At 68.8% G+C, this 22,754-nt stretch overlaps 3 protein-coding genes across 8 annotated transcripts; all 3 read left to right on the top strand.

Moving 5' to 3' along the window:
• Positions 1-3,503: 3,503 nt before the first annotated feature.
• EML3 (EMAP like 3) lies at positions 3,504-11,532 on the top strand. 4 transcript variants are annotated; one of them, XM_069809436.1, is made up of 23 exons: positions 3,504-3,690; positions 4,972-5,130; positions 5,290-5,575; positions 5,919-6,026; positions 6,325-6,353; positions 6,476-6,502; positions 6,591-6,714; positions 7,042-7,191; positions 7,272-7,341; positions 7,904-8,014; positions 8,090-8,185; positions 8,291-8,425; positions 8,512-8,650; positions 8,725-8,876; positions 9,068-9,193; positions 9,272-9,403; positions 9,721-9,788; positions 10,115-10,203; positions 10,279-10,376; positions 10,457-10,544; positions 10,655-10,753; positions 10,844-10,974; positions 11,206-11,532. In XM_069809436.1, exons 1-23 carry the CDS (start codon positions 3,519-3,521, stop codon positions 11,398-11,400), a joined length of 2,784 nt encoding a protein of 927 aa, XP_069665537.1. In that variant the 5' UTR covers positions 3,504-3,518; the 3' UTR covers positions 11,401-11,532. The 4 variants fall into 4 exon arrangements, with proteins under 4 accessions (XP_069665537.1, XP_069665538.1, XP_069665540.1 ...); XM_069809437.1 differs by lacking the exon at positions 5,919-6,026; XM_069809439.1 differs by lacking the exons at positions 5,290-5,575; positions 6,325-6,353 and having other exon boundaries at positions 3,541-3,690; positions 6,476-6,714.
• A 148-nt stretch (positions 11,533-11,680) lies between these two features.
• MTA2 (metastasis associated 1 family member 2) lies at positions 11,681-18,459 on the top strand. 3 transcript variants are annotated; one of them, XM_069809445.1, is made up of 18 exons: positions 11,681-12,062; positions 12,872-12,939; positions 13,070-13,163; positions 13,815-13,932; positions 14,017-14,080; positions 14,182-14,299; positions 14,401-14,503; positions 14,595-14,694; positions 14,786-14,974; positions 15,066-15,140; positions 15,241-15,299; positions 15,404-15,501; positions 15,940-16,079; positions 16,161-16,389; positions 16,490-16,579; positions 16,715-16,860; positions 17,272-17,420; positions 18,010-18,459. In XM_069809445.1, exons 1-18 carry the CDS (start codon positions 12,035-12,037, stop codon positions 18,176-18,178), a joined length of 2,037 nt encoding a protein of 678 aa, XP_069665546.1. In that variant the 5' UTR covers positions 11,681-12,034; the 3' UTR covers positions 18,179-18,459. The 3 variants fall into 3 exon arrangements, with proteins under 3 accessions (XP_069665546.1, XP_069665545.1, XP_069665544.1); XM_069809444.1 differs by having other exon boundaries at positions 16,715-16,866; XM_069809443.1 differs by having other exon boundaries at positions 16,715-16,917.
• Positions 18,460-18,510: 51 nt separating this feature from the next.
• Positions 18,511-22,203, top strand: TUT1 (terminal uridylyl transferase 1, U6 snRNA-specific). The gene is made up of 9 exons (XM_069809440.1): positions 18,511-18,939; positions 19,037-19,227; positions 19,316-19,519; positions 19,870-19,984; positions 20,079-20,418; positions 20,496-20,605; positions 20,694-20,816; positions 20,902-20,994; positions 21,066-22,203. The coding sequence occupies exons 1-9, from the start codon at positions 18,729-18,731 to the stop codon at positions 22,172-22,174; spliced, it is 2,496 nt and encodes an 831-aa protein (XP_069665541.1). The 5' UTR covers positions 18,511-18,728; the 3' UTR covers positions 22,175-22,203.
• Positions 22,204-22,754: the final 551 nt, after the last annotated feature.

Raw genomic sequence — 22,754 nt, 5'->3', positions numbered from 1 at the left:
ACTGGGAAGGTGTTGGGGGACACACTCACCTTGCTGCTGAGTCTCAGGGTCCCCCTCCAGCCCGGGCCAGGGGCTCCAGGCCAGCGTGGCCCCCCCGGGGGGGTCCTGCCTGCAGCCCCCCCCTGCTGCCGCCGGCACAGCTGCCTGGAAGCCGGGGCCCACGTTGATCTGCCTGGGGAGGGGGGGGACGACAAAGAGGGGGGGTGGTGGGGCAGCCCCCCCCCGCCCAGCTGCTCCCCCCCCCTTCTTTCCGGCCCCCCCCCCCCCCAACTCACGGAGGCAAGAGGTGCTGGGGGTCGGCGGCCCTGGGGGGGCTGCCCCCCGCCAGCAGCCCCCCAAACAGCCCCGGCCCCCCGCGCCCCGGGTCCAACATGGGGGGCGGCCGGTACCGTGGGGGACCCCCCCCCAGCCCCAAGCGGCTTCGGTATGGGGGGGCCCAGCCCCTGCTGGGGGGGGGCAGTGGGGCCTGCGGGAGAGAGGGGAGAGGGGTCAGGGGGGGCCCTGTGCCTCCCCCCCACCCCACTACAGCGGGGACCCAGGCGTCCGGCTTTTCTCACCTTGGGGGGGGCCATGCTCTCTGCCCAAGGGGGGCTCAGCTCGCAGCCCCCCCCTGCCTCCCCCAGGGCCCCCCCCGGCCATGGGGGAACCCCGGGGAAAGGCAACTCGGCACCCCTGAAATAGCGGTTGGGGTCCTGCGGGGAGGGGATGGGGGGGGGTCAGGCACTGGGGGACCCAGTGTGTGTCCCCCCCCCACGACCCCCCCCGGGGGTATCCAGACTCACCTGGTAGCATCGCGCCCCATCAGACGCCCAGTCCGGGGGACCCAGGAGTCCAGCGAAGCCCTCGGCCCCCCCCAGTCCCTGTGGGGCTGTGATGGGACGAGGCAACAGAGCCGGGGGGGGGATCAGGGCTGTTTCCCCCACCCCGTCACCCCCCAAAAAGGCTCATGGGGCCCAGGCATCTGCCCCCCCCCTCGCCCCGTGCTCACCTGGGCCCTGGAAGGGTGCAGGGGGGGTGCAGGGGGGAGGCTGCAGGTCCTGATAGAGGCAAGTGGGGGGCGGCTCCTCGTGGGGGGGACCACCATAGGGCAGGGGCAGGTAGCCCGAGGGGGGGGTGACCTCCCCGGCCGTCGGGGTCCCGGCCCCCCAGGCCTTGCCCGGCAGACGGCCGGCGAAGGCCTGGGAGAAAGGGTCCAGGCGGCCGGGGGGTCCCTCACTCCGGGGGGGGGCCCAGGGCCCGGAGGGGGCCTCGGGGGGCCGGGGCTCCCAGTGGGGCGGCCCCACCGTGGGGAAGGGGCCGGTGGGGGCGTACAGGGGGGTGTACGGGCCCAGCTGTGGCTCCATGGTGCTGGGGGGGGGGGGGAGATGGGTGAGAGGGGTGGCTGGGGGAGCCCCCTTCCCCACCCCACTCCCCCCCATTTTCCCGGCCCCAGGACCCCCCCAGGGGTCCCTCTGCCACCCCATGACCCCTGTTGTTCCTGCAACGGACCCAGCGGTCCCTGGACCACTCCATGACCCCCATCATCTCCCAAAGGGACCCAGGGGTCCCTGGGCCACCCCGTTGTTCCCCCCAGGGACCCAGGGGTCCCTCTGTCACCCCATGACCCCCCTTGTCCCCCCCGAGGGACCCAGCCATCCCTGGGCCATCCCATGACCCCCGTTGTCCCCCCAAGGGACCCAACAGTCCCAGGACCACCCCATGGACCCTGTTGTCTCCCAACCATCCCTGGGCCACCCCATGACCCCCATCGTCTCCCAAAGGGACCCAGGGGTCCCGGGACCACCCCGCTGTCCCTCCTCAAGGGACCCAGTGGTCCTGGGACCGCCCCATGGACCCCATCATCTCCCGAAGGGACTCAGCGGTCCCAGGACCACCCCATGACCCTGGGCCACCCCATGACTCCCATCGTCTCCCAAAGGGACCCAGGGGTCCCAGGACCACCCCGCTGTCCCCCCAAGGGACCCAGCCATCCCAGGACCACCCCATTGTCCCCCCTCAAGGGACCCAGCCATCCCAGGACCACCCCATTGTCCCCGCAAGGGACCCAGTGGTCCCGGGACCACCCCATGGCCCATGTTGTCTCCCAACCATCCCTGGGCCACCCCATGACTCCCATCATCTCCCAAAGCAACCCAGGGGTCCCAGGACCACCTCATTGTCCCCCCAAGGGACCCAGCCATCCCGGGCCGGGACCGCCCCATGGACCCCATCATCTCCCAAAGGGACCCAGGGGTCCCTGGACCACCCCATGACCCCTGTCATCTCCCAGAGGGGACCCAGGCGCCCGGGCCCCCACTGTACCTGCAGCGGGGGGGGTCTCGCCCTGTCCCCGTCCCCTCGCCGAGGCGAGAGCCGGCGCGCACGGAGCGGAGGCTGTTCCCGGAGGCGCAGCCCCGAACCCGCTTGCGCTATGACTGTGCAGGATGCGGCCCCGGCTCACACCTGCCCCCCCCCCCCCCAACACCCACCCACCCCTGTGGGAGGGCAAAGTGGGGCCAACCTGCCCCTGGGGGGGACAGGAGTAAGGAGGGGGGGGGATGGAAAGGTCACCCCAGTATCCCAGCATGGGGGGTGCACAGCACCCAGGCATCCCGATCCCAGTCCTGGGGGGCGTGCGCAACGAGCCTGGATGCGAGTCCCTGAGCTGGCCTGGGTGGGGGGGTGCAGCACCCAGACGCCTGGGTCTGTGCCCTGGTTTTGGGGGGGGTAGCTGGGTCCCCTCAGTGGGGTCCGTAGAGCCGGACACCAGCATCCCTATGCTGGCCCGTGGGGTTGGCCGTGCCCGGATGCCTGGATCCCCATCCCAGCCCAAGGGTTGTGTTGGTTTTTCTGGGGGGGGGTGGGGGGTTAGGGAGGTGTGGGTGCAGCACCCGAACGCCTGGGTCCCCTACGCAGGCGACGTTTCGCTTTCGGGATGAATCGGGGCCGCCGGCACCCTTTGTTGTGGGTTCGGGGTGCCGGGATGCAGCGCCCCGCTTCATCCTGAAACCGGGCGGGTGGGGCCTGCCCCACAGTTATGGGGGTGCCCCCCCCACACTCCTTCGCCACCCCACTGTGGTAAATCCAGGCATCTGGGCCTGAAGCCCCCACCCCGAGTGGGGCGGTGGGGGGGTGATGGGGGTCCCCCCAGCCCCATGGCAGGGTGAATTATTGGAGTGACGGGCTGCTCCCAACCCTGTCCTATCGCCGCCCCCCCCCCCCGGGGTGACAGGAACATGGCGGGGGGGGGTGATGCAAAAGGGTGGTGGGTCATGACTGTGCCCGATGGGGCACCCACAGCCCCTCACCCCAAATCCTGGGGTGCCCCAGCATGGCGGGGGGGGTGGGGGTACAACCAGTGTGATGCAGTTACCAGGGCGGTGGGTCCCTTGGGGGGGGGGGTGTCAGTGGGTTTGGGGGGGGGTCACCCAGACAGCGGGGTCCCCCTGGGATACCCAGGTCCCGGGGGGGGGGCAGTGGGGTACATGGGTGCCCCCAGAGGCCTGCTCCCCCATTCCGGCCCCCCCCCTTTTTTCTCCATGGAGGCAGCGGCGGGCGCAGGATCAGGCCAGGGCGGCAAAGGGGAAATGACTCGGCGACGCCGCGGCGCTTCCTGGGGCGGCGAAAGCCGGAGGCCGCGGTCGAGGCCTCGCGTGGGCCCCCGCTCGCCCTCGCCCGCCATGGAGCCCGAGACGGATGGCGGCCTCCGCGGTGAGCCTGACACCCCCCCTCCACGGGCAGCCAGGGGTTAATGGGGGGGGGTGTTTGGGGGGGGACCCCCTGCTCCACCGCACCACCCACCCCAGGGAGCCTTTGCTGCTCCCACCACCACCCCCCCCCCCAGACCCAGGGTGGCCCCGCACACCCCAGAAATGGGGTCTGGGGGTGTTGGGGGGGGGCAGCTGGACGCCTGGGTCCATGCCAGGTCCTGGGGTGGGGGGAGAGGCTGGGGGGGGCACCCGGATAGCTGGGTGCCTGTGGCAGCGGGGGGGGGGGGGTCCCTGGGGCAGTGAGGGGGTCCCTGGGGTGGTGGGGTGCATGGGGGTGGAATGGGGAAACTGGGTGTTTGGGTGGTGGGGGGGTCACACAGGGGTCCCCAGACCCCAGGGTGCTGGGGGGGGTGACATAGGTACCCAGACGCCTGCTCCATGCCAGGTCCCAGGGAGAGGAGAGGCTGGGGGGGGGTGGGCATCTGGATGGCAGGGTCCCTGCGGCAGTGCGGGGGGTCCCTGTGGCAGTGGGGGGGGTCCCTGGGGCAGTGGGGGGGTCCCTGGGGCAGTGGGGTGTGTGGGGGTGGAGTGGGGAAACCCGGCCTCTGGGTGCTGGGGGGGTGGGGGGTGACACTGACCCCTGGGTGTTGGGGGGCGACGGGTGACACAGGACCCCAGATGCCTGGGTCCATGCCAGGTCCTGGAGCGGGGGGAGAGGCTTGGGGGGGGCCATCCAGATGGCTGGGTCCCTGCAGCAGCAGGGGGGGGTTCCCTGGGGTGGTGGGGTGCATGAGGGTGGAGTGGGGAAACCGGGTCTCCGGGTGCTGGGGGGGTGACACAGACCCCTGGGTGCTGGGGGGGTGCGGGGGGTGACACGGGTCCCCGGACGCCTGGGTCCATGCCAGGTCCTGGGAGGGGGAGAGGCTGGGGGGGGGGGTATGGGGGCACCCAGACGGCTGGGTCCCTGCGGCAGTGGGGGCCCCTGGGGCAGTGGGGGGGGTCCCTGGGGCAGTGGGGTGCGTGGGGGTGGAGCAGGGACACCCAGGTCTCTGGGTGGTGGGGAGGGGTGCGTGACACGGGACCCTGGATGCCTGGGTCCCTGGGTGCTGGGGGGGGCTGACACAGGGGTCCCCGGACCCCTGGGTGCTGGGGGGCGGCGGTGGGTGGGTGACATGGGTCCCCAGACACCTGGGTCCCTGGGTGCTGGGGGGGGGGGGTGACACAGGGGTCCCCAGACACCTGCATCCCCAAGCAGCACCGTGTCACCTTCTTGCTCCCGCAGGTGACCCGGGCCCCCCCAGCCCCCCAGCCCCCCTGGAGCTGCGGTTGCGACGGCTGGAAGAGGAGCTGGTGCTGGTGAAAGCGGCGCTGGCAGATGCCCTGCGACGCCTCGGCCTCTATGACCAGCACCTGCCCCGGCTGCTGCGGCACCTGCCCCACGGTGAGGCCTCGACGCCGGGGGTCCCCCCCCCCCCACCCCTGGCCCCCGCCATGGGGTCCCTTGTCTGGAAGTCTGGGTGTCCCCCCGCCCCGAGACACCTGGGTCTGCGGGGTGGTGGGGGGGGGTCTCAGGCGCTGACCCCTCTCCCCACCTCCCCAGCCAACGGTGCCATCCCGGAGCCCTGCCTGCAGCTGGACCCCAATGGGCCGCCCCTTGCCCCCCCCGGCCCCCCTCAAACAATCAGCGTGGGGACGCAGACGGAGGAGACAGCCCCAAGCCCAGAGGCGCTGGGAGCCAGCGGGGAGCAGGGGACCCCCCAGGAACCACCCCCTCCGGGGTCCCCCCCATGCCCCCCGGCACCCACCCCAGCCTCCCCGGAGCCCCCGGCTCCCGATTCCCCCCCGGCAGCCCCCAGCCCGGCCCCACGGGGTGCCCGCAAAGAGCTGTGAGGATGGGGGTCCCCGATGTCTGGGACTGCTGGGGGAGCAGGGGGGCTGTGGGGAGGGGGGTGGGTCTGGATGCCTGGGTCTGCTGGCGGGGGGAGGGGGGGGGCTGTGGGGAGAGGGCTGTGGGGGGGCCTGCATGCCTGGGTCTGCTGGGAAAGTGGGGGGCTATGGGGGAGAGGGGCTGGGGGCCAATTGCCTGAGTCCGCGGGGAGGATGGTGTCGGGGTTAGGGTGGGATTTGGGGGGGATGTGAGAGGCGGGGGGGGATGTTAACCCTTCACTGACGGTGTCCTCCCGTCCCCCCTGTCCCCCTCCGCCCCCCGTGTCCCCCCGTCCCCCCCAGCCTGCGCAGGCACAGCTCCTCCTCCGGCAGCGCCAGCCCCCGGCAGCGCCTGAGCAGGAAAGCGGCTTCATCTGCCAACCTCCTGCTGCAGGCGGGGAGCCCCGAGAGGTGGGGGCACCCCCCCGCACCCCCAAACCCACCGTGCACCCCCACAGCCCCCCCTGCAACCCCTTCATCCTCCCTGCACCCCAACCCCGCCTGCACCCCCCCATCGCCTCTGCGCTCCCACAGATCCCCTGCACCCCCTCATCCCCCCTTGCACCCCCACATCCCCTTGCACCCACAAACTTCCCCTGCACCCCCACACCCCCGCTCTGTCCCGCTGCACCCCCTCCCCCCCCCCCCAAGCCCCCTCATCCCCCCTGCACCCCCACACTCCCCCGTTGACGCCACCTCTCCCTGGCAGCCGCCCGAAGGAGCCCACCCTGAGCCCAGGTGGGTGCTGGGGGGCCGGGGGGGGGTGTGTGTGTGTCATTTTTGGGGTGCAGGGTGGGGGAGGGTCATTACTGGGGTGCAGGGGGCTCATTTTTGGGGCATAACACCGTTTCCCTCCCCAGGGTCACGCCGCGGGAACTACAACCTGGGTGAGGCTCGGGGGCATCGGTCCGTCCATCCGTCCATGGGGCGGGGGCCGTGGGCCGTGGGGTGACCCCCGGCGTCCCCGCCCCACAGAGGGGGTGTCAGTGAAGATGTTCCTGCGGGGCCGCCCCATCACCATGTACGTGCCCTCGGGGCTGGGCCCCTACGGGGGGCTGCGGGCCGAACTGCCCCCTGAGCGCCTCCAGCTCGACTGGGTGTATCCTGCACTGTGGGGGGAGGCCGACCCCCCATGGCGTGTCCCATCCACATGCTCCCCCCCCCCAAGCTGGGGGTCCCCATCCCCATCCCTGTCCCTATTTGGGTGTGCCTGTCCCTCTCTGGGGGTCCCCATCTGCCTCTGGGAGTCCCCATCCCTCTCTGGGGTCCCCATCTGGGGGTCCCCATCCCCATCCATCTCTGGGGGTCCCCATCCCTCTCTGGGGTCCCCATCTGGGGATCCCCATCCCCACCTGGGGGTCCCCCTTTGGGGGCAGGGGGGGTGTCCCCACCCACCACACCAGTTGCATCCCTTAACGGAGCCCAGCTACGGGTACCGGGGCCGGGACAGCCGCTCCAACCTGCACGTGCTGGCCTCAGGCGAGCTGGTGTACTTCATCGCCTGCGTTGTCATCCTCCTGCACGTCCCGCGCCGGCGGCAGCGCCACTACCTGCGCCACAGCGACTGCGTGCGCTGGTGAGCCCCGGGTGGGGGGGGATGTCCCCCGTCTCCATTCCACACACCCCCCCCCCCTTACCCCCTGCTTCCCCCCACAGCCTGGCCGTGCACCCCGACCGCCTCCGCGTCGCCACGGGGCAGGCGGCTGGTGTCGACAAGGATGGCAAGGTATGGCGTGGGATGGGGATGGGGATGGGAATGGGTTCGGGAACGGGATTGGGATGGGGATGGGAACAGGATGGAGATGGGGATGGGACAAGGATGAGGATGGGACGGAGACGGGGATGGACCGAGGATGGAGATGAGAGAGAGACAGGGATAGGAAGAGGATGGGGATGGGATGGAGACAGGGATGGGAAGAAGATGGGAATGGGATGGGGATGGAACGAGGATGGGGATGGGACAGAGACAGGGATGGGAAGAGGATGGGAATGGGATGGGACAGAGACAGGGATGGGATGAGGATGGGGATGGGACAGAGACACGGATGGGAAGAGGATGGGGATGGGATGGAGACGGGGATGGGATGGGGATGGGACAGAGACAGGGATGGGAAGAGGATGGGGATGGGATGGAGACGGGGATGGGATGGGGATGGGAATAGGATGGGATGAAGATAGGACGGCGGCAGGGACAGGATGGCGACATGGACAGGATGGGATGGGGATATATGTCCCACCCACCGTGGGATGGGACCCCCCGGGACCCCCGACCCGCGCTGTCCCCGCAGCCGCTGCAGCCCATCGTGCACATCTGGGACTCGGCCACGCTGCTCACGCTGCAGCAGATCGGCCTCGGCAGCTTCGAGCGGGGCGTGGGCTCCCTCGCCTTCTCCACCGCCGTGAGTCCCTGTCCCCCCATCCCTCTGTGTGTGTCCCCCATCCCACATCCGTCCCCCTCACCGCTGTCCCCCCAGGACCAAGGCGCTTACCTCTGCGTGGTGGACGACTCCAACGAGCACATGATGTCGGTGTGGGACTGCGCCCGCGGCACCAAGCAGGCGGAGGTGAAGGTGAGGGGACCCAGGCGTCCGGACGGAGCGGGGGGAACCCCGGCATCTGGGGCGTGGGGTCCCAGGTGTCCAGGCTGACAGTTTGTGTGTCCCCCCGCCTCACAGAGCACGAATGAGTCGGTGCTGACGGTGGAGTTCAACCCCCAGGACAGCAGCAGCATCATCACCAGCGGCAAGTCCCACGTCTACTTCTGGACCTGGAGCGGGGCCACGCTCACCAAGAAGCAGGGCATCTTTGGGGTGAGGGGGCTGCCCCAGGGGGCTGGGGGGAGCTGGGGGGGGGGCGGGTTTGTGCTGATGCTGCTGTCTTTCCCCCGACCCTGCAGAAGTACAAGAAGCCCAAGTTCATCCAGTGCTTCATCTTTGACGCTGCTGGGGATGTGCTGACGGGCGATTCTGAGGGCAACATCCTGACCTGGACCCGTGCCACCGGAGATGGCCGCACGCCAGGGAAGGGTGGCAAAGGTGGGGGACAGAGATGGTGGGATGGGGGACAAGGGACCGTGGGGCAGCTGTGGGGGCTGACCCTGGTTCCACAGAGACGTACCAGATCGGGCAGCAAACCCGGGCGCACGAGGGCAGCATCTTCGCCCTGTGCCGCCGGCGAGACGGGACGGTGCTGAGCGGTGGCGGCAAAGACCGGCGGGTGGTTTGCTGGAGCCCCGCGCTCGTCCTGCTGCAGGAAGCCGAGGTGGGGGACCCGGCCCCCCCCAAAACCCTCCCTAGTTCCCCAAAACCTGCCCCAGCTCCCCAAAAACCACTCTGGCCCCCAGAACCTGCCCTGGTCCCCCAGATCCCTGAGTGCTTCAGGGCAGGGGTGACCATGATGGGGGGGTGGAGGGGGGTTTGGGGTGCCCCCCCTGACCCCCCTCCACCTCTCAGCTCCCCGAGCGCTTCGGGGCAGTGCGGACCATCGCGGAGGGACCCGGGGATGAGCTGCTGGTGGGGACGACCCGCAACGCCCTATTGCGGGGGACGCTGGCCACTGGCTTCACCCCCATCGTGCAGGTGGGGCCGAAGGGGGTGGGAGGGGTCTCCCCATCATGGGGATGGGGTGATGATCCCCCCTCCCTGTCCCCCCCCCAGGGGCACACGGACGAGGTGTGGGGTTTGGCCACCCACCCCAGCTGCTGCCTTTTCCTCACTTGCGGCCACGACCGGCAGCTCTGCCTGTGGGATGGGCAGGAGCACGCGCTGGCCTGGAGCCTGGCACTGGAGGTGGGGGGGCCTGGGGGGGACGGACATGAGCCTGGTATGGGGGTATGGGAGGGCTGGGGGAGACATGGGGACCAGGAGGCAGAAGACTGGTATGGGGGTACAAGGGGAATGGGAGGACCAGGGTGGTGGGAGACTGGTATGGGGGTACAGGAGGGCTGGAGAGGGCTATGGGGACCAGGAGGCAGATGGCTGGTATGGGGGTACAGGGGTACAAGGGGGCTGGGGGGACCAGGGGGGCAGGAGACTGGTATGGGGGGATATGTGGGGGTCTGGGGGGGATGGTACCCGCGTGGCCTGACACCCCCTTTCCCCCGCAGGACACGGGGCTCTGTGCTGACTTCCATCCCGGGGGGCAGGTGGTGGCCGTGGGGCTGCTCACGGGGCGGTGAGTGACGGGGGATGGCGGGGGGGGACATGGGGGGATGGTGGGGGTACAGTGGCTGGGGGCCATGGTGCCACGCAGGGGGACGGAGACATGGGAGGACATAAATGGGGACACGGGGGGGCCGGTGCCCTCCGCCTGCCCGACCCCCGTGGTCCCCATGTCCCCCTGTCCATCCTGGTCCTCCCTGGTCCTTGCTCTCTCCCCCATCCCTGCGGTCGCCTGTGTCTCCCTGTTCTCCCCGGTACCCGCTGTGCCCTCGTCCCCCCCATGTGTCTCTCCCCCGTGTGTCCGTCCGTCCCCCCCCCTTGTCCCTGCTGTCCCCACAGGTGGCTAGTGCTGGACACGGCAACGCAACAGCCGCTGGCCGGTGGCTCGGATGGCAACGAGCAGCTCTCGGTGGTGCGGTTCTCCCCGGGTGAGCCCCTGTCCCCATCCCCATGGCGGGGGTGTGGGAGGGTCCCTGTCCACAACTTCCTCCCTGTCCCCGCAGACGGCTCCTTCCTGGCCATCGGCTCCCACGACAACTTCATCTACATCTACAGCGTCACCGAGGGCGGACGCAAGTACACCCGCTTTGGGCGCTGCATGGTGAGAGTTGGGGCGGGGGGGGCCTCTGGGGGTCCTCGCTGCCCCTGGAGTCCCCAACACCCCCTCCTGCCCCCCCTCAGGGCCACTCCAGCTTCATCACCCACCTGGACTGGTCCAAGGACGGCCGCTTTGTCATGTCTAACTCAGGGGACTATGAGATCCTCTACTGTGAGCTGGGGGGGATGGACTGGGGGGGCTGGTGGGCACCCCCTTACCCTGTCGGGACCCCGCAGGGGCTGGTCTCACTGCCCCTGTCCCTCCCCCACCTCCCCAACCAGGGGACGTCGCTGGGGGCTGCAAACTGCTCCGCAACCGTTTTGAGAGCCGGGACCGGGAATGGGCGTCCTACACCTGCGTGCTGGGCTTCCACGTCTTTGGTGAGCATGGGGGGGCCAGCGGGGGAGTCATGGGGGTCCTGGAGGTCCCCCTGACCCCCCCCCTCCTCCCCGCACCAATGTCCCTTGCAGGCGTCTGGCCCGACGGCTCGGACGGCACCGACATCAACTCCCTGTGCCGGTCCCACCACGAACGTGTGGTGGCCGTGGCAGACGACTTCTGCAAAGTTCATCTCTTCCAGTACCCCTGCGCCCGCCCCAAGGTGGGCTGGGGGCGGGGGCTTGACCCCCCGGGTGGGGTGGGCTGGTAGGGCCAGGGTGGGGTATATAGTGGAGAAACTGTGGGAGGGCGGGTGTTTGCAAGGGGTGCACGCGTGAAAGGGGAGGGCACGCGTGTGCAACACGTGTGCAAGGAGCCCCCAGGAGCAGGGACGTGCTTGTGCAAGGGGTCCGGGCTGGAGACGTGTGCACGCTCACGCTCGCGGTCCCCGCAGGCGCCGAGCCACGTGTACGGGGGCCACGGCAGCCATGTCACCAACGTCCGCTTCACCCACGACGACGGCCACCTCATCTCCCTGGGGGGCAAGGACACCAGCGTCTTCCAGTGGCGGGTGCTGGGGGGGCCACCGCCCCCCTGCAGCCGCTCGCCCAGTGCCCCGGAGCCTGGGGGGGACCCCGATCCGCGCTGAGCCCCCCCCCTTCCTCTGCTGCTTCCTCTTCCTCCTTCCCCTCCTCGCCCTCCTGGGGACCAAGGTGGGGCTCAGCCCCCCCCTATTTTCACGCTGCACTGTGAGAGGCACCAATAAAGCCTGGGGTCAGGGGCCTGGCTCCGCCTGCTTCCTGCCGCCGCGGAAACGGCCGCCCGCTTCCCGGAAGCGCCGGAGATTGCCGAGCCGGCCCGAGGTTCTTCCCACCGCTCCCCCCTTCCCCGTCCCTGACCCCCTTCCGGAAGCGCTTCGGCTCTGGCGGAACTTGCCGAGCCCCTTCCGGAGGAGCCCGAGGCCAGGCCGAGTCGTCCCGAAGCTCTTCCGGAGGGGCCCGAGGCCGAGCCGAGTCGTCCCGAAGCTCTTCCGGAGGGGCCCGAGCCCGCGCCGAGGCATCCCGAGGCTTCTCCGGAGGTGCCCGAACCCTTTCCGAGCCTCTTCCGAAAGGTTCCGAGGCCTCTCCGGAAGCGCCCGAGGCCGCGCCGAGCTTGTTCCGAAGCCGCCCGAGCTGTTCCGGAGGCGCCCGAACGGGTCGTGCCGGTGCGGAGGCGGCGGGAGCGGGAGGCGATGAAGCGCGGCCGGGGCCGGGCCCGGGGGTAGCGCGGCCGAGCGAGCGGCCATGGCGGCCAACATGTACCGCGTCGGCGGTGAGCGGGGGCCGGGGGGTGGGGGGGGGAAGCGGGGCCGGGGTCGGGAGGGGGGCCCCGCTCCTGTGAGGGGACGAGCGGGGGGGGGGGTCCCGTGAGGGGATTAGGGGGTTCCGTGAAGGAGGGGGGGGGGGGCGTGAGGAGGAGGCAGGTCTGGGAGAGGAGGGGGGGTCCCGTGAGGAGAAGGGGGGGGTCTGTGAGGACGGGGGGGGGGGCACTGTGAGGGGAACAGGGGTCCCAGAGGTGGGTGACACTCGCCCCTCGCCCCCCCAGTCTGTGAGGAAGAAGAGGGGGGCCACTGGAGGGGGGACAATGCCGTGTCTGTGACAAGAAGGACCCACGAGGGGGAAAAGGGAAGCCCATGAGAGGGACCCTCGGCTTCTGGGGGGAGGGGGGGTGTCCCGTCTCTCCCCCCCGCCGTTTGTGAGGGGGAGGGGAGGGCCCATGTTGGTGGGGGACCCCTGGTCCGTAAGGGGGGGCCGGGAGCCGGAGCTGGGGGGGGGCTGCATTTCGGCAAGGGAGAAGGGAGGTCCCAGTGTCCATAAGGGGATGGGGGGGCTGTGTCTGTGAGGAGTGGGGGCTCCCTGAAGGGCAGGGGGGTGTGTGTCCTATTTTGGGGGGGGGAGCCCCATGGGGTAAGGAGGAGCCCCCCGTGCCCATGAGGAAGAAGAAGGTGTCCCTGTGTTTGTGAGGAGAAGCCCCTCTCCCCACATTTTTGAGAGGAGAAAAGGGGCCCCTTACTTGCTAGAGGAAGAGGGGAGGCTGCGGTGGGGGAGCCTTCCCTCACCGCACCCCCTTTTTTTCTGCAGATTATGTCTATTTTGAGAACTCCTCCAGCAACCCCTACCTCGTCCGCCGCATCGAGGAGCTCAACAAGGTGAGGAGCTGCCTCCTCGGTCGGGGCAGGGAGGGCAGTGCAGGGTCCTGGGGACAGAGGGGCCCCCCCAGCCCTCTATTCCCAGGGGGCTTCCTCTGTCCCCTCCTCACCTTCCTGTTCCCCCCCCCAGACCGCCAACGGCAACGTGGAGGCCAAGGTGGTCTGCCTCTTCCGCCGGCGGGACATCTCCAGCAGTCTCAACAGCTTGGCCGACAGCAATGCGCGTGAGTGCAGGCTGCTGCGCCCCCGGGGGGGGGGATGGTGGTGGAGGGGTGTGGGGGGGCTGTGGCTGCACCCCCACCCCCCCCACACACACACAGCCCACGGCTGGGGTGTGGTGGGGGGCAGATCCCAGCTTGCCGCTGCTCCTGCCTCGGGGCATTCGGTTCCCTGAGGGTGCTGGGGGAGGGAGTGTGTCTGTGATCCCCCCCCCACCCCGACTTAGGCTGCCCACCAACTTGGGGTGGGGGGAGCTGGCCTGTCCCAAGCCACCATCCCTGGGGGGATTCTGGGGGGGGGGGGGGTCTTGCTCATTTGGGGTCACAGATACACCCTGGTGGGTGGGTGGGTGGTGGGATGGGAGGGTTGGGGGGGCAGAGCACAGCCTGGGTTCACCGCACCACCCCCCCCAGCCAGCAATGTGGGGAGGTTCTGAACCTGATGGGGGGGCTGGGGGGGGCTCCCGGGGCTGCCCCACCCCCAACAGGCTTCCCGCATGTGTGAACAGGGCTGGGCTGCTCCCCCCTGCTCCCCCCTCAGCCTGGGCTGCTGCCAAAATCCAGAGGGGGGGGTGCTGGGAGAACAATGCGCCTCCCTGCTCGATGGTGGCACGGGGGGGGACCCCCTCTGACATCCCCCCCTCTGCCCGCGCCCAGGCGAGTTCGAGGAGGAGTCCAAGCAGCCCACCATGACGGAGCAGCAGCGTCACCAGCTGAAGCACCGCGAGCTCTTCCTCTCCCGGCAGTTTGAATCGCTGCCGGCCACCCACATACGGTGCGTGCCGTTGCCGGCAGTGGTGGGGGGGCTCCCGGGGGGGTGGTGGGCCTCGCTGTGACGCCCCCGCCCTGTACCCTGCAGGGGGAAGTGCAGCGTGACGCTGCTCAACGAGACTGACATCCTGGGCCAGTACCTGGAGAAGGAGGTGAGCCCCATGCCCCACCAAGGGAGGTAGGGGCTGATTTGGGGGCAACCCCCCTCGCCCAGCTGACACACCCCCCCCACCTTCCCCTCCCCGCCTCCCAGGACTGCTTCTTCTACTCGCTGGTGTTCGACCCCGTCCAGAAAACCCTCCTGGCTGACCAGGGCGAGATCCGAGTTGGCTGCAAGTACCAGGCGGAAATCCCAGATCGGCTGGCCGAAGGTGGGGGGGGCTCTGTGGTGCCTGGCGAGGGGTGGGCACTGTGGCACAGGGTGCGGGAATTCAGCCTGAACCCCCCCCCGCCCTGCCACGCACACCCCCAGGCGAATCGGACAACCGAAACCAGCAGAAGATGGAGATGAAGGTGTGGGACCCCGATAACCCCCTGACCGACCGGCAGATCGACCAGTTCCTGGTGGTGGCACGGTGAGCTGGGACCTGGGGGGGGCAGGGGGGCTGTTGGGGGCCCCCACTGACGCCCTCCGCCCCCGTGTGTGTGTGTCCCCCTTACTTCCAGAGCCGTCGGGACGTTTGCGCGTGCCCTGGACTGCAGCAGCTCCATCCGACAGCCCAGCCTGCACATGAGTGCTGCCGCCGCCTCCCGGGACATAACGCTGGTGAGATTTGGGGGGCCGGGGGACCCCGATTCTGCGGTGGGGGGGGCTCCTCCTGATCCCCCCTCACTGTTGTGTGCCTCCCTGCTCTCAGTTCCACGCCATGGACACGCTGCAGCGTAATGGCTACGACTTGGCCAAGGCCATGTCGACGCTGGTGCCGCAGGGGGGGCCGGTGCTGTGCCGCGATGAGATGGAGGAGTGGTCGGCTTCTGAGGCCATGCTCTTCGAGGAGGCGCTGGAGAAGTACGGGAAGGACTTCAATGACATCCGGCAGGACTTTGTGAGTTGGGGGGGGGATGGGAGGGGGGTGGGGGGCACAGGGTGAAGGACAACCCCCGGTGCGAGGACTCACTCCCCTCCTTTCCCCGCAGCTGCCCTGGAAGTCTCTGGCCAGCATCGTGCAGTTCTACTACATGTGGAAGACCACCGACCGCTACATCCAGCAGGTGAGGTGCGGGGCGGGCTGCTGCAGGCTGGGGGGGCCTGTTGTGACCCCCCCCCCCCCAAAGTGCCCCCTGCCTCCATCTTACTCACCTTTGCTTGCAGAAGAGGCTGAAGGCAGCAGAGGCGGACAGCAAGCTGAAGCAAGTCTACATCCCCACTTAGTGAGTTGGGGAGGGGGTGGTCCTGGGTGAGGGAGGGCTGTGCCCCCTCCTAGGCCTGGTGGGGCGAAGATGGGACCCCCCCCTGACCCCCAGCTTCTCTACAGCACGAAGCCAAACCCCAACCAGATCATCTCAGTGGGCTCCAAACCTGGCATGAACGGGGCCGGTTTCCAGAAGGGGCTGACCTGCGAGAGCTGCCACAGTCAGTGGGGCGAGGGGGGTCCTGGGGTGGGGGTAAGGGTGGGGGGACTCTGGGGTTGGGGTGGGGGGTGTCCTGGGGTGTGGGAGCGCCATGGGGTGTGGGCAGGAAGGGGGGCATGTGTGCAGTAGTGGGGGCAGGGCAGACAGGGTGGAGGCTGTGGGGGGCTATGGGGCTGGGAGCAGGGGGTTATAGGTGGGGGAGTGGGGCAGGACGGGGGAAGTATAGGGGCTGGGGGGGGCAGGATGGGGGGCAGCAAGGCAGCTCTAGGGGCTGGGGGGGCAGGATAGGGGTTTTCAAGGGCAGTTCTGGGGCTGGGGGGGGCAGGATGGGGGGTGTTCAAGGGCAGTTCCCCAGGGTGGGCAGTGGAGCCGCAGGGTCTCTGTGCCTGCCCTGGGGTTGGGGGGGATCTCCGCGCCCACCCCCACCCCCTCCCACCAGCCACCCAGTCTGCCCAGTGGTATGCCTGGGGTCCCCCCAACATGCAATGCCGCCTCTGCGCTTCCTGTTGGATCTACTGGAAGAAGTATGGGGGGCTGAAGACCCCCACCCAGCTGGAAGGGGCGGCCCGCAGCGCCTCGGTGAGCCCTGGGTTGGGGTACAGAAGACAACCCCACCCTCGCTGATTACCCCCCCCATAACCCTCCTCCTCCTCCCCGCAGGAACCACACTCTCGGGGTCACCTCTCGCGCCCCGAAGCGCAGAGCCTCTCTCCCTACACCACCAGCGCCAGCCGGGCCAAATTATTGGCCAAAAACCGCCAGACTTTCCTGCTGCAGACCACCCGCCTCACCCGCCTGGCGCGTCGCCTCTGCCGCGACGTCCTGCAGCCACGCCGCGCCGCCCGCCGCCCCTACGCTCCCATCAACGCCAACGCCATCAAGGCTGAGTGTAGGTGATGGGGGGGGGGGGCTATTCTATGGCTGGCTGGCCTCCCCGGCCCCCCCAGCTGCTCCTCCACCCCTTACGTGCCCCCCCCCCCATTCCGTAGGTTCCATCCGTTTGCCCAAGGCCGCCAAGGCCCCCCTCAAGATCCACCCGCTGGCCCGGCTGCCCCTCGCTGCCATCGTCAAGGAATTAGGTGAGGGGGTGGTTGGGGGGGCTCAGGGGCTGTGGGGATTAGATTTTGGGGTTCTTCCTGGGACCTAAGGGGGGGGGTCTTGGGGGAAGCCATGGAGCAGCCCCTAACACCCCCCACCCCCCCACCCCACCCCAGCGGCACAGGCCCCCCTGAAGCCGAAGACGCCGCGAGGCACCAAGACCCCCATCAACCGGAACCAGCTAAGCCAGAGCCGGGGGCTGGCGGGGCTGGTGGGCAAGAGGGGCTACGAGGGGGCCGGTGAAGGCCACCGCCCCCCCCGGGTACGGGTACGGGGCTCTGGGGGGCTACGAGGGGGCGGCGAAGGCCACTACCCCCTGGTATGGGGGTGCGAGGGGGCGGGGTTTCTCTGGGATTGACAGGGAGAGGGGCCTGTGGGAGTGGGGCTGGGGGTGGAGCCTGGGGGAAGAGGTGGGACTGGCTGTGGGGTGGAGCCTGGGGGTAGGGGTGGAGCCGGGGGAGGTTGGTTGACAAGGGGTGGAAGGGGCCTGGCCCTGACTGGTGGGGAAAGAGCCTGGGGGGCGGGGGACTGGGCTGATTGACAGGGGAAGCGAGCCGCGCTGGGGCGGCGGGTGGGCGGGCTCTGGGGGAGGAGGTGGTAACTGATGGGGCGGGGCCGAGGTGGGAAAAGCGGCGTGTGATTGGTGGGGGCGTGGCCTGACGCTGCCGCTCAGATGGGGGCGTCGGGCCTCCCTTTCTCGGCCAACGGGCGCCCCCTGGCGGCGGGGCTGCGCACCGGGCCCCCCCCCGCCAGCAAACGGCAGAAGCTGAACCCCGCGGACGCCCCCAACCCCGTCGTCTTCGTGGCCACCAAGGACACCAGGTCCGGGGGGGGGGGGTACGGGGCTCTGGGGGGGGTGTGGCGTTTTGGGGAGGGGGTATGGAGCCGGGAGGGGGGGGTATGGAGCTGGGGGGGGGAGATATGTGGCTTTGAGGGGGGGTTATGGAGCCAGTGGGGAGGGTATGGGGCTTTGGGGAAGGGGTACAGAGTGGGGGGGGGTATAGGACTTTGGGGAGGAGGTATGGAGCTGGGGGGGGAGCTATGCAGCTTTGGGGGGGAGGGTATGGGGTTTGGGGGAGGGGCGTACGGGGCTTTGGGGGGGGTGGGTAAAGAGTCGGGGGGGTAAGGGACTTTGGGGGGGGTAAGGAGCCAGGAGGAGGGTGGTATGGGGCTTTGAAGGGGGGGTGTACAGAGCTGGGGAGGAGTTTATGGGGGGTGGTACAGAGCTTTTGGGGGTGTATGGAATCAGGGCAGGGGGGGGTCTGTGGGGTAGAAGGTGGTGGTTATAATGGGGTTGGAGTGGGGGGTGCGAATCTGTGGGGCCATGGGACTGGGAGGGAGGGGGGGGCTGTGGGGTACCCCCCCCACAGCCACTGACCCCTGTGTGTGTTTCCCCCCCCTCCCTCCCCAGGGCGCTGCGGAAGGCCCTGACGCACCTGGAGCTCCGCCGCGCCGCCCGTCGCCCCAACCTGCCCCTCAAGGTGAAGCCGGGGCTGCCCCTGAGATCCGGGGGGGCCCTGGCACCTTCTGCCCCCCCCCATCCCGCTAGCACCTCAGAGCCCATCGTCCTCGAGGACTGACACCCCCCCCTCCCCACACCCCCCCCACCGGGCCGGGCCCCTTTTGTATTTTTTTTATTTCCATAGAAATCCCTGGGAAGGGATTTGGGTGGTGGGGGGGGCAGTGCCGGTGCTGGTCCGGAGCCCCCCCCCACCTCCGCTACCCCGACCCCCCCCCAACCCCCCCTCCCTGCCCCAACCCCCGCGGGCCCCTTTTGTACGTGGAGCAATGCCCCCGGTTTTGTATCTCGGGCTGTCCCGGTTCTGTAGCGACAGGAAATAAAACCGATGATTTTTCTTCACTGGGATCCAAAAACCGGCGGGGGGAGGGTCCGGGGGGGGGCGAGCGAGGGACGGAGATGCCGGGACTGCTCCGGGCGGAACAATTGTGTCGGGTCGCGTTTCCGGGGGGAGCGGGGCCCTGGTCGGACCGTTTCTGGCGGAAGTTCCCTTGGGGGAAGCCAAACTGGATGGACTACTTCCGGCGGAAGTTCAACGGGGAAACGGGAGCGGGAGGACGCTGGTGGCGGTGCGGGGAGGGCGGGCACCAGGTCCCGGTCCCGGTCCAGCCATGGACACGGGCTCCAGCCCGGCCCCAGACCCTGATCCTGATCCTGGTCCCGTCCCAGCCACGGACGCGGACCCCGGCCCGGTTCCCGACCCGAACACGGAGGTGGACTGTGGCCCGGACCCCGACCCCAACCCGGAGACGGACCCCGACGTGGAGGCCCTACCCCGGGGCGGGTTCCGCTGCCGCCTGTGCCAGGTCTCCGCAGCCAACCGTGAGTGCGAGGGCTCCGGTTGCGGAGATGGCGGGGGGGGGGGGCGGCTCTGGGGCACCGGTTAACCGTGCTGCCCCCCCCCCAAACCCCCCCGCAGGGCCGAGCCTGGTGGAGCATCTGCGGGGGAAGAAGCACCGGCGGCTGCGGAGCCTACGGGCCGAGCGCCGGGCCCAGGAGCAGCGGAGCCTCTTCGTCAGTGGTTTCGCCCGTGGCACCTCGGGCACGGAGCTCGCTGAATATTTCCGGGCTTTCGGAGAAGTGGCGGCCGTTGTGATGGACAAGGAGAAGGTGGGGGTAAACCCGGGGCGGGGGGGGGGAACGAGCCAGCAGCACTGTGCAGGGGTTGACGGCGTGTGTCCCTTCCCTTCCACCACAGGGCGCCTATGCCATTGTGGAGCTGCGGGATGCCGCAGGCCGGGAGCGGGCATTGGCGGAGCCCCAGCACGGGTTGGCTGGACACCGGCTCCGTGTCCGTCCTCGTGAAGAGAAGGTCTTCGCCTATGGCCCCCCAGGACGTGGCCCCCGCCGGGAGCCCCTCGGCCCGGGCCGGCTGGAGCAGGCGCTTTGCCAGGCCTCAGATGTGAGTGGTGGGGGGAGCTGTCCCAGGGCTCTCCCAAGTGGGTTGGGGGGGGTCCAGGGGGTTTGGGTGGGGGTGTTCTGATGCTCTCCTGGACGTTTGCGGGGTTTGGGGGGAGGGGGGCATCCCTGGTAGGGCCCTCCCAGGGGTTTGAGGGAGCTCCTGGGTCTTTGGGGGAGGGTCCTGAGGCTCTCCAGGGGGTTTTCAGGGGGTCCTGGGGCTCTTCCGGGAGTGGGGGAACACACTGGGGACCACAGGTGATCTTGGGGATCTTCTAAGGGGGGGCCAGGGTCTCCCAAGGGCGGGGACACACACACACACCCTGGCACAGACAGTGACATCAGTCTCCGCAGGTGGATGCCCAGATGTCGCAGCTGGTGGGGCTGCTGGAGCTGAGCGAGGACGAGCGCCGCGTACGGCACCTCCTGGTGACGCTCTTCCAGGAGGTCTTCACCGAATTCTTCCCTGGTAAATCTCCTCTTCCCGCCTCACGCAGCCGCCACGTTCCTCACACAATGCGGCCACGTCCCTGCTACACGCCCCTTTGTCTCTCCCCGCCCAGGCTGTGCCGTCATGCCCTTCGGCTCTTCCGTCAACGGTTTTGACACCCGTGGCTGTGATCTAGACTTGCTTCTGGACCTGGAGCCGACCAAATCCCTCCAGGCATCGACACGAGTTGCTCCTGGGGCCGGATCCAGCTCCGGCGCTGAGGATTCCATCCTGAGCGATATCGACCTGGCAGCGATGCCAGCGCCGGAGGTGCTGGAGCTGGTGGCAACAGTGCTGCGGCGCTGTGTGCCGGGTGTACGCCGCGTCCGGGCCGTACCCACCGCCCGCCGCCCCGTCGTCAAGTTCTGCCACAAGCAGTCGGGGCTGGCGGGCGACATCTCCATCGACAACAGGTCTGGGGGTGTGGGACCGGGGGATCTCCCTGTTTCCGGTGATGCATCCTTCTCCTGTGACGCCTCTGTTCCCGCAGGCTGGCGCTCCTCAACACGCGGTTCCTGCAGCTTTGCGCCGAGGCGGACGAGCGCGTGCGGCCATTGGTCTACGCGGTGCGGCTCTGGGCCAAGCAGCAGGGTTTGGCAGGTGAGGGCAGGCGCCAGTGCTCATGGCCGGGTCCTGCCCGGCCCATCGGTGAGCCCCTGGGGCGCAGCTCTGACCCCATCTCCCCTAGGAAACCCCTCTGGGGGTGGACCCCTCGTCAACAACTACGCCCTGACGCTGCTGGTGCTGTTTTTCCTGCAGACGCGCAGCCCCCCCGTGCTGCCTACCGTCGCCCGTTTGCGTGATTTGGCAGGTAGGGTCCTTCCGTCTGTCCTTCTGTCCCCTTTCGCTCGTGGTCCCGCTGTGCCGGTGCTCCTCTGAGGGCAGCTCTGTTTCAGGGGATGAGGACCACGCCGTTGTGGCCGGGTGGGACTGCAGCTTCCCACGGGATGTGGCATCGCTGGAGCCCAGCACCAATACCGAGAGTCCCTGTGAGTGCTGGGCTGGGGGTCCAGAGGGGGTCCCGGAATCCTGGCACTGCTCTCACTGCTCACTCCCACAGGCTCGCTGCTGGCTGAGTTCTTCCACGTTTTTGGGGACTTCGACTTCCCGGGGCAGGTGATCTCACTGCGGGAGGGCCAGGCGCTGCCGCTGCCGCCCCCCACTGCCCCCGAGACCAGTGATGGGTTGAAGCTGGGACCCCTCAACGTGCAGGACCCCTTCGAGCTGAACCACAACGTAGCGGCCAATGTCAATGAGAAGACGGCATTGCGTTTTGGGCGCTGCTGCCGCGACGCAGCCAAGTATTGCCGCAGCTTGCAGTACCGCCACAAATCCAGCAAAGGCCGGGCCTGGGGACTGACGCGGCTCTTCCATCCAGGCGCGGTGGAACCAGGGGCAGCGAGCGCCGGCGCTTTCCTTATCTCTATTCCCTTGGACGGCACCGGCCGCAGCTCCCAACAGCTCTGCCAGGAGCCCGGTGGTCGGGGCCCCTGGTTCTGGGAGGTCTGCGCCGCCATCGCCTTCATCTTGAGAGATGTCCTCAAGTGCAGCTGCGCCGTGGGGAAGCTGCCGAGAGCTCCTAGTGAGGAATCCAAGCTCCCAGTGGACTCAGCGCCATCTGAGGAGCTGCCTACGGAATCAGACGCGGAGGAGCCATCGGCAGCAGAGCTGTTGTCAGTGGGCTCCAAGCGTCACCTGCCCAAGGCGACAAATGGCACCACGCTCCCGGCCGAGAAAAGACCGCGGACGAACGTCCCCAAGGAGGCAGCAAACTGGAGCTGCACCGTCTGGCACCGTGTGTGGACGGGCCGACGCCGCGTACGCCGACAGTTGCAGCATGGGGATGGCCCCGAGGGGCCGGATGGCGACTCGCTGGAGCTGGAGCAGAAGGTGTCGGAGGCCATTGTGCAGCAAGAAGGAACCAAGCGGCCACTGCAACCGCTGCTGCACTTCGAGGCCAGTGCCCGGGCAGCCGGCACGCGTCAGGAGATGCGTGTGCTGCTGCGCCTCGTCCCTTCCCCAGTTCCCCCCAGCCCGCTTTTCCGGGACTTTTTCCACTTCTTGCGGAGTTTTTTGCCTGCCACAGTGCGACGACGCCTGGGCCAGGAGCCTGCGGGGTGCCCAGAACCCCAGGACGGAGGGGGCGGGGAGGTATTTTCTACATCCTGAGTTTTTTGCAGTAAATGATATGTTTTGCAGCTGTGTCTGGTGTGGGGTCTCCTGGGGTCGTGTTGAGTGCCCAGTGGGGATTTTTGGGGGAGAGAAAGGGAAAGAAAGGAGAGCTCAGGAAAAGAGCAAGCAGAGGCAAGTTAGAAACAGAAACCACTTTCAGCACTCCATCCTTGACCCATGGCAAGGTTTTTATTTCTTAAAGTTTCCCTATTACAAGTGTCAGGGAATCTGGGGACTCCAACCACAAGGTCGGCTGGAAGCTCGATTCATTTTCGTGTTGCCTGTTGGCGTTCAACCGCTGTTGTTTCATTTTGGGTCAGCCCTGAGGTGGTCAGAGCTGGGCTGTTGCGTTCTGTTCTGAGGAAGATGTAGAGCGCAATGTGGTTGCCCCTCAGCCTCTTTCTTTCCAATCCCCTCTCTGGACCGGGTGGTTCTGCTGGGTTTGATGCCCCCCCAGGGATGGGGTTTGCCCTCTCAGCTGACTCGCGTTGAGCCTGCTGCCCTGCCCCAGTACACCCAGATCCCTTTCTGCAGGGGGGCTGTCCAGCCGGTTCATCTTTGTGCCCGGCGTTACTCC

This window comes from Haliaeetus albicilla, chromosome 22 (genome assembly GCF_947461875.1).
Source record: "Haliaeetus albicilla chromosome 22, bHalAlb1.1, whole genome shotgun sequence".
NCBI classification, from domain to species: domain Eukaryota; kingdom Metazoa; phylum Chordata; class Aves; order Accipitriformes; family Accipitridae; genus Haliaeetus; species Haliaeetus albicilla.
The sequence above is the reverse complement of the archived record's forward strand: the minus strand, read 5'-3'. Positions and strand labels throughout refer to the sequence as shown.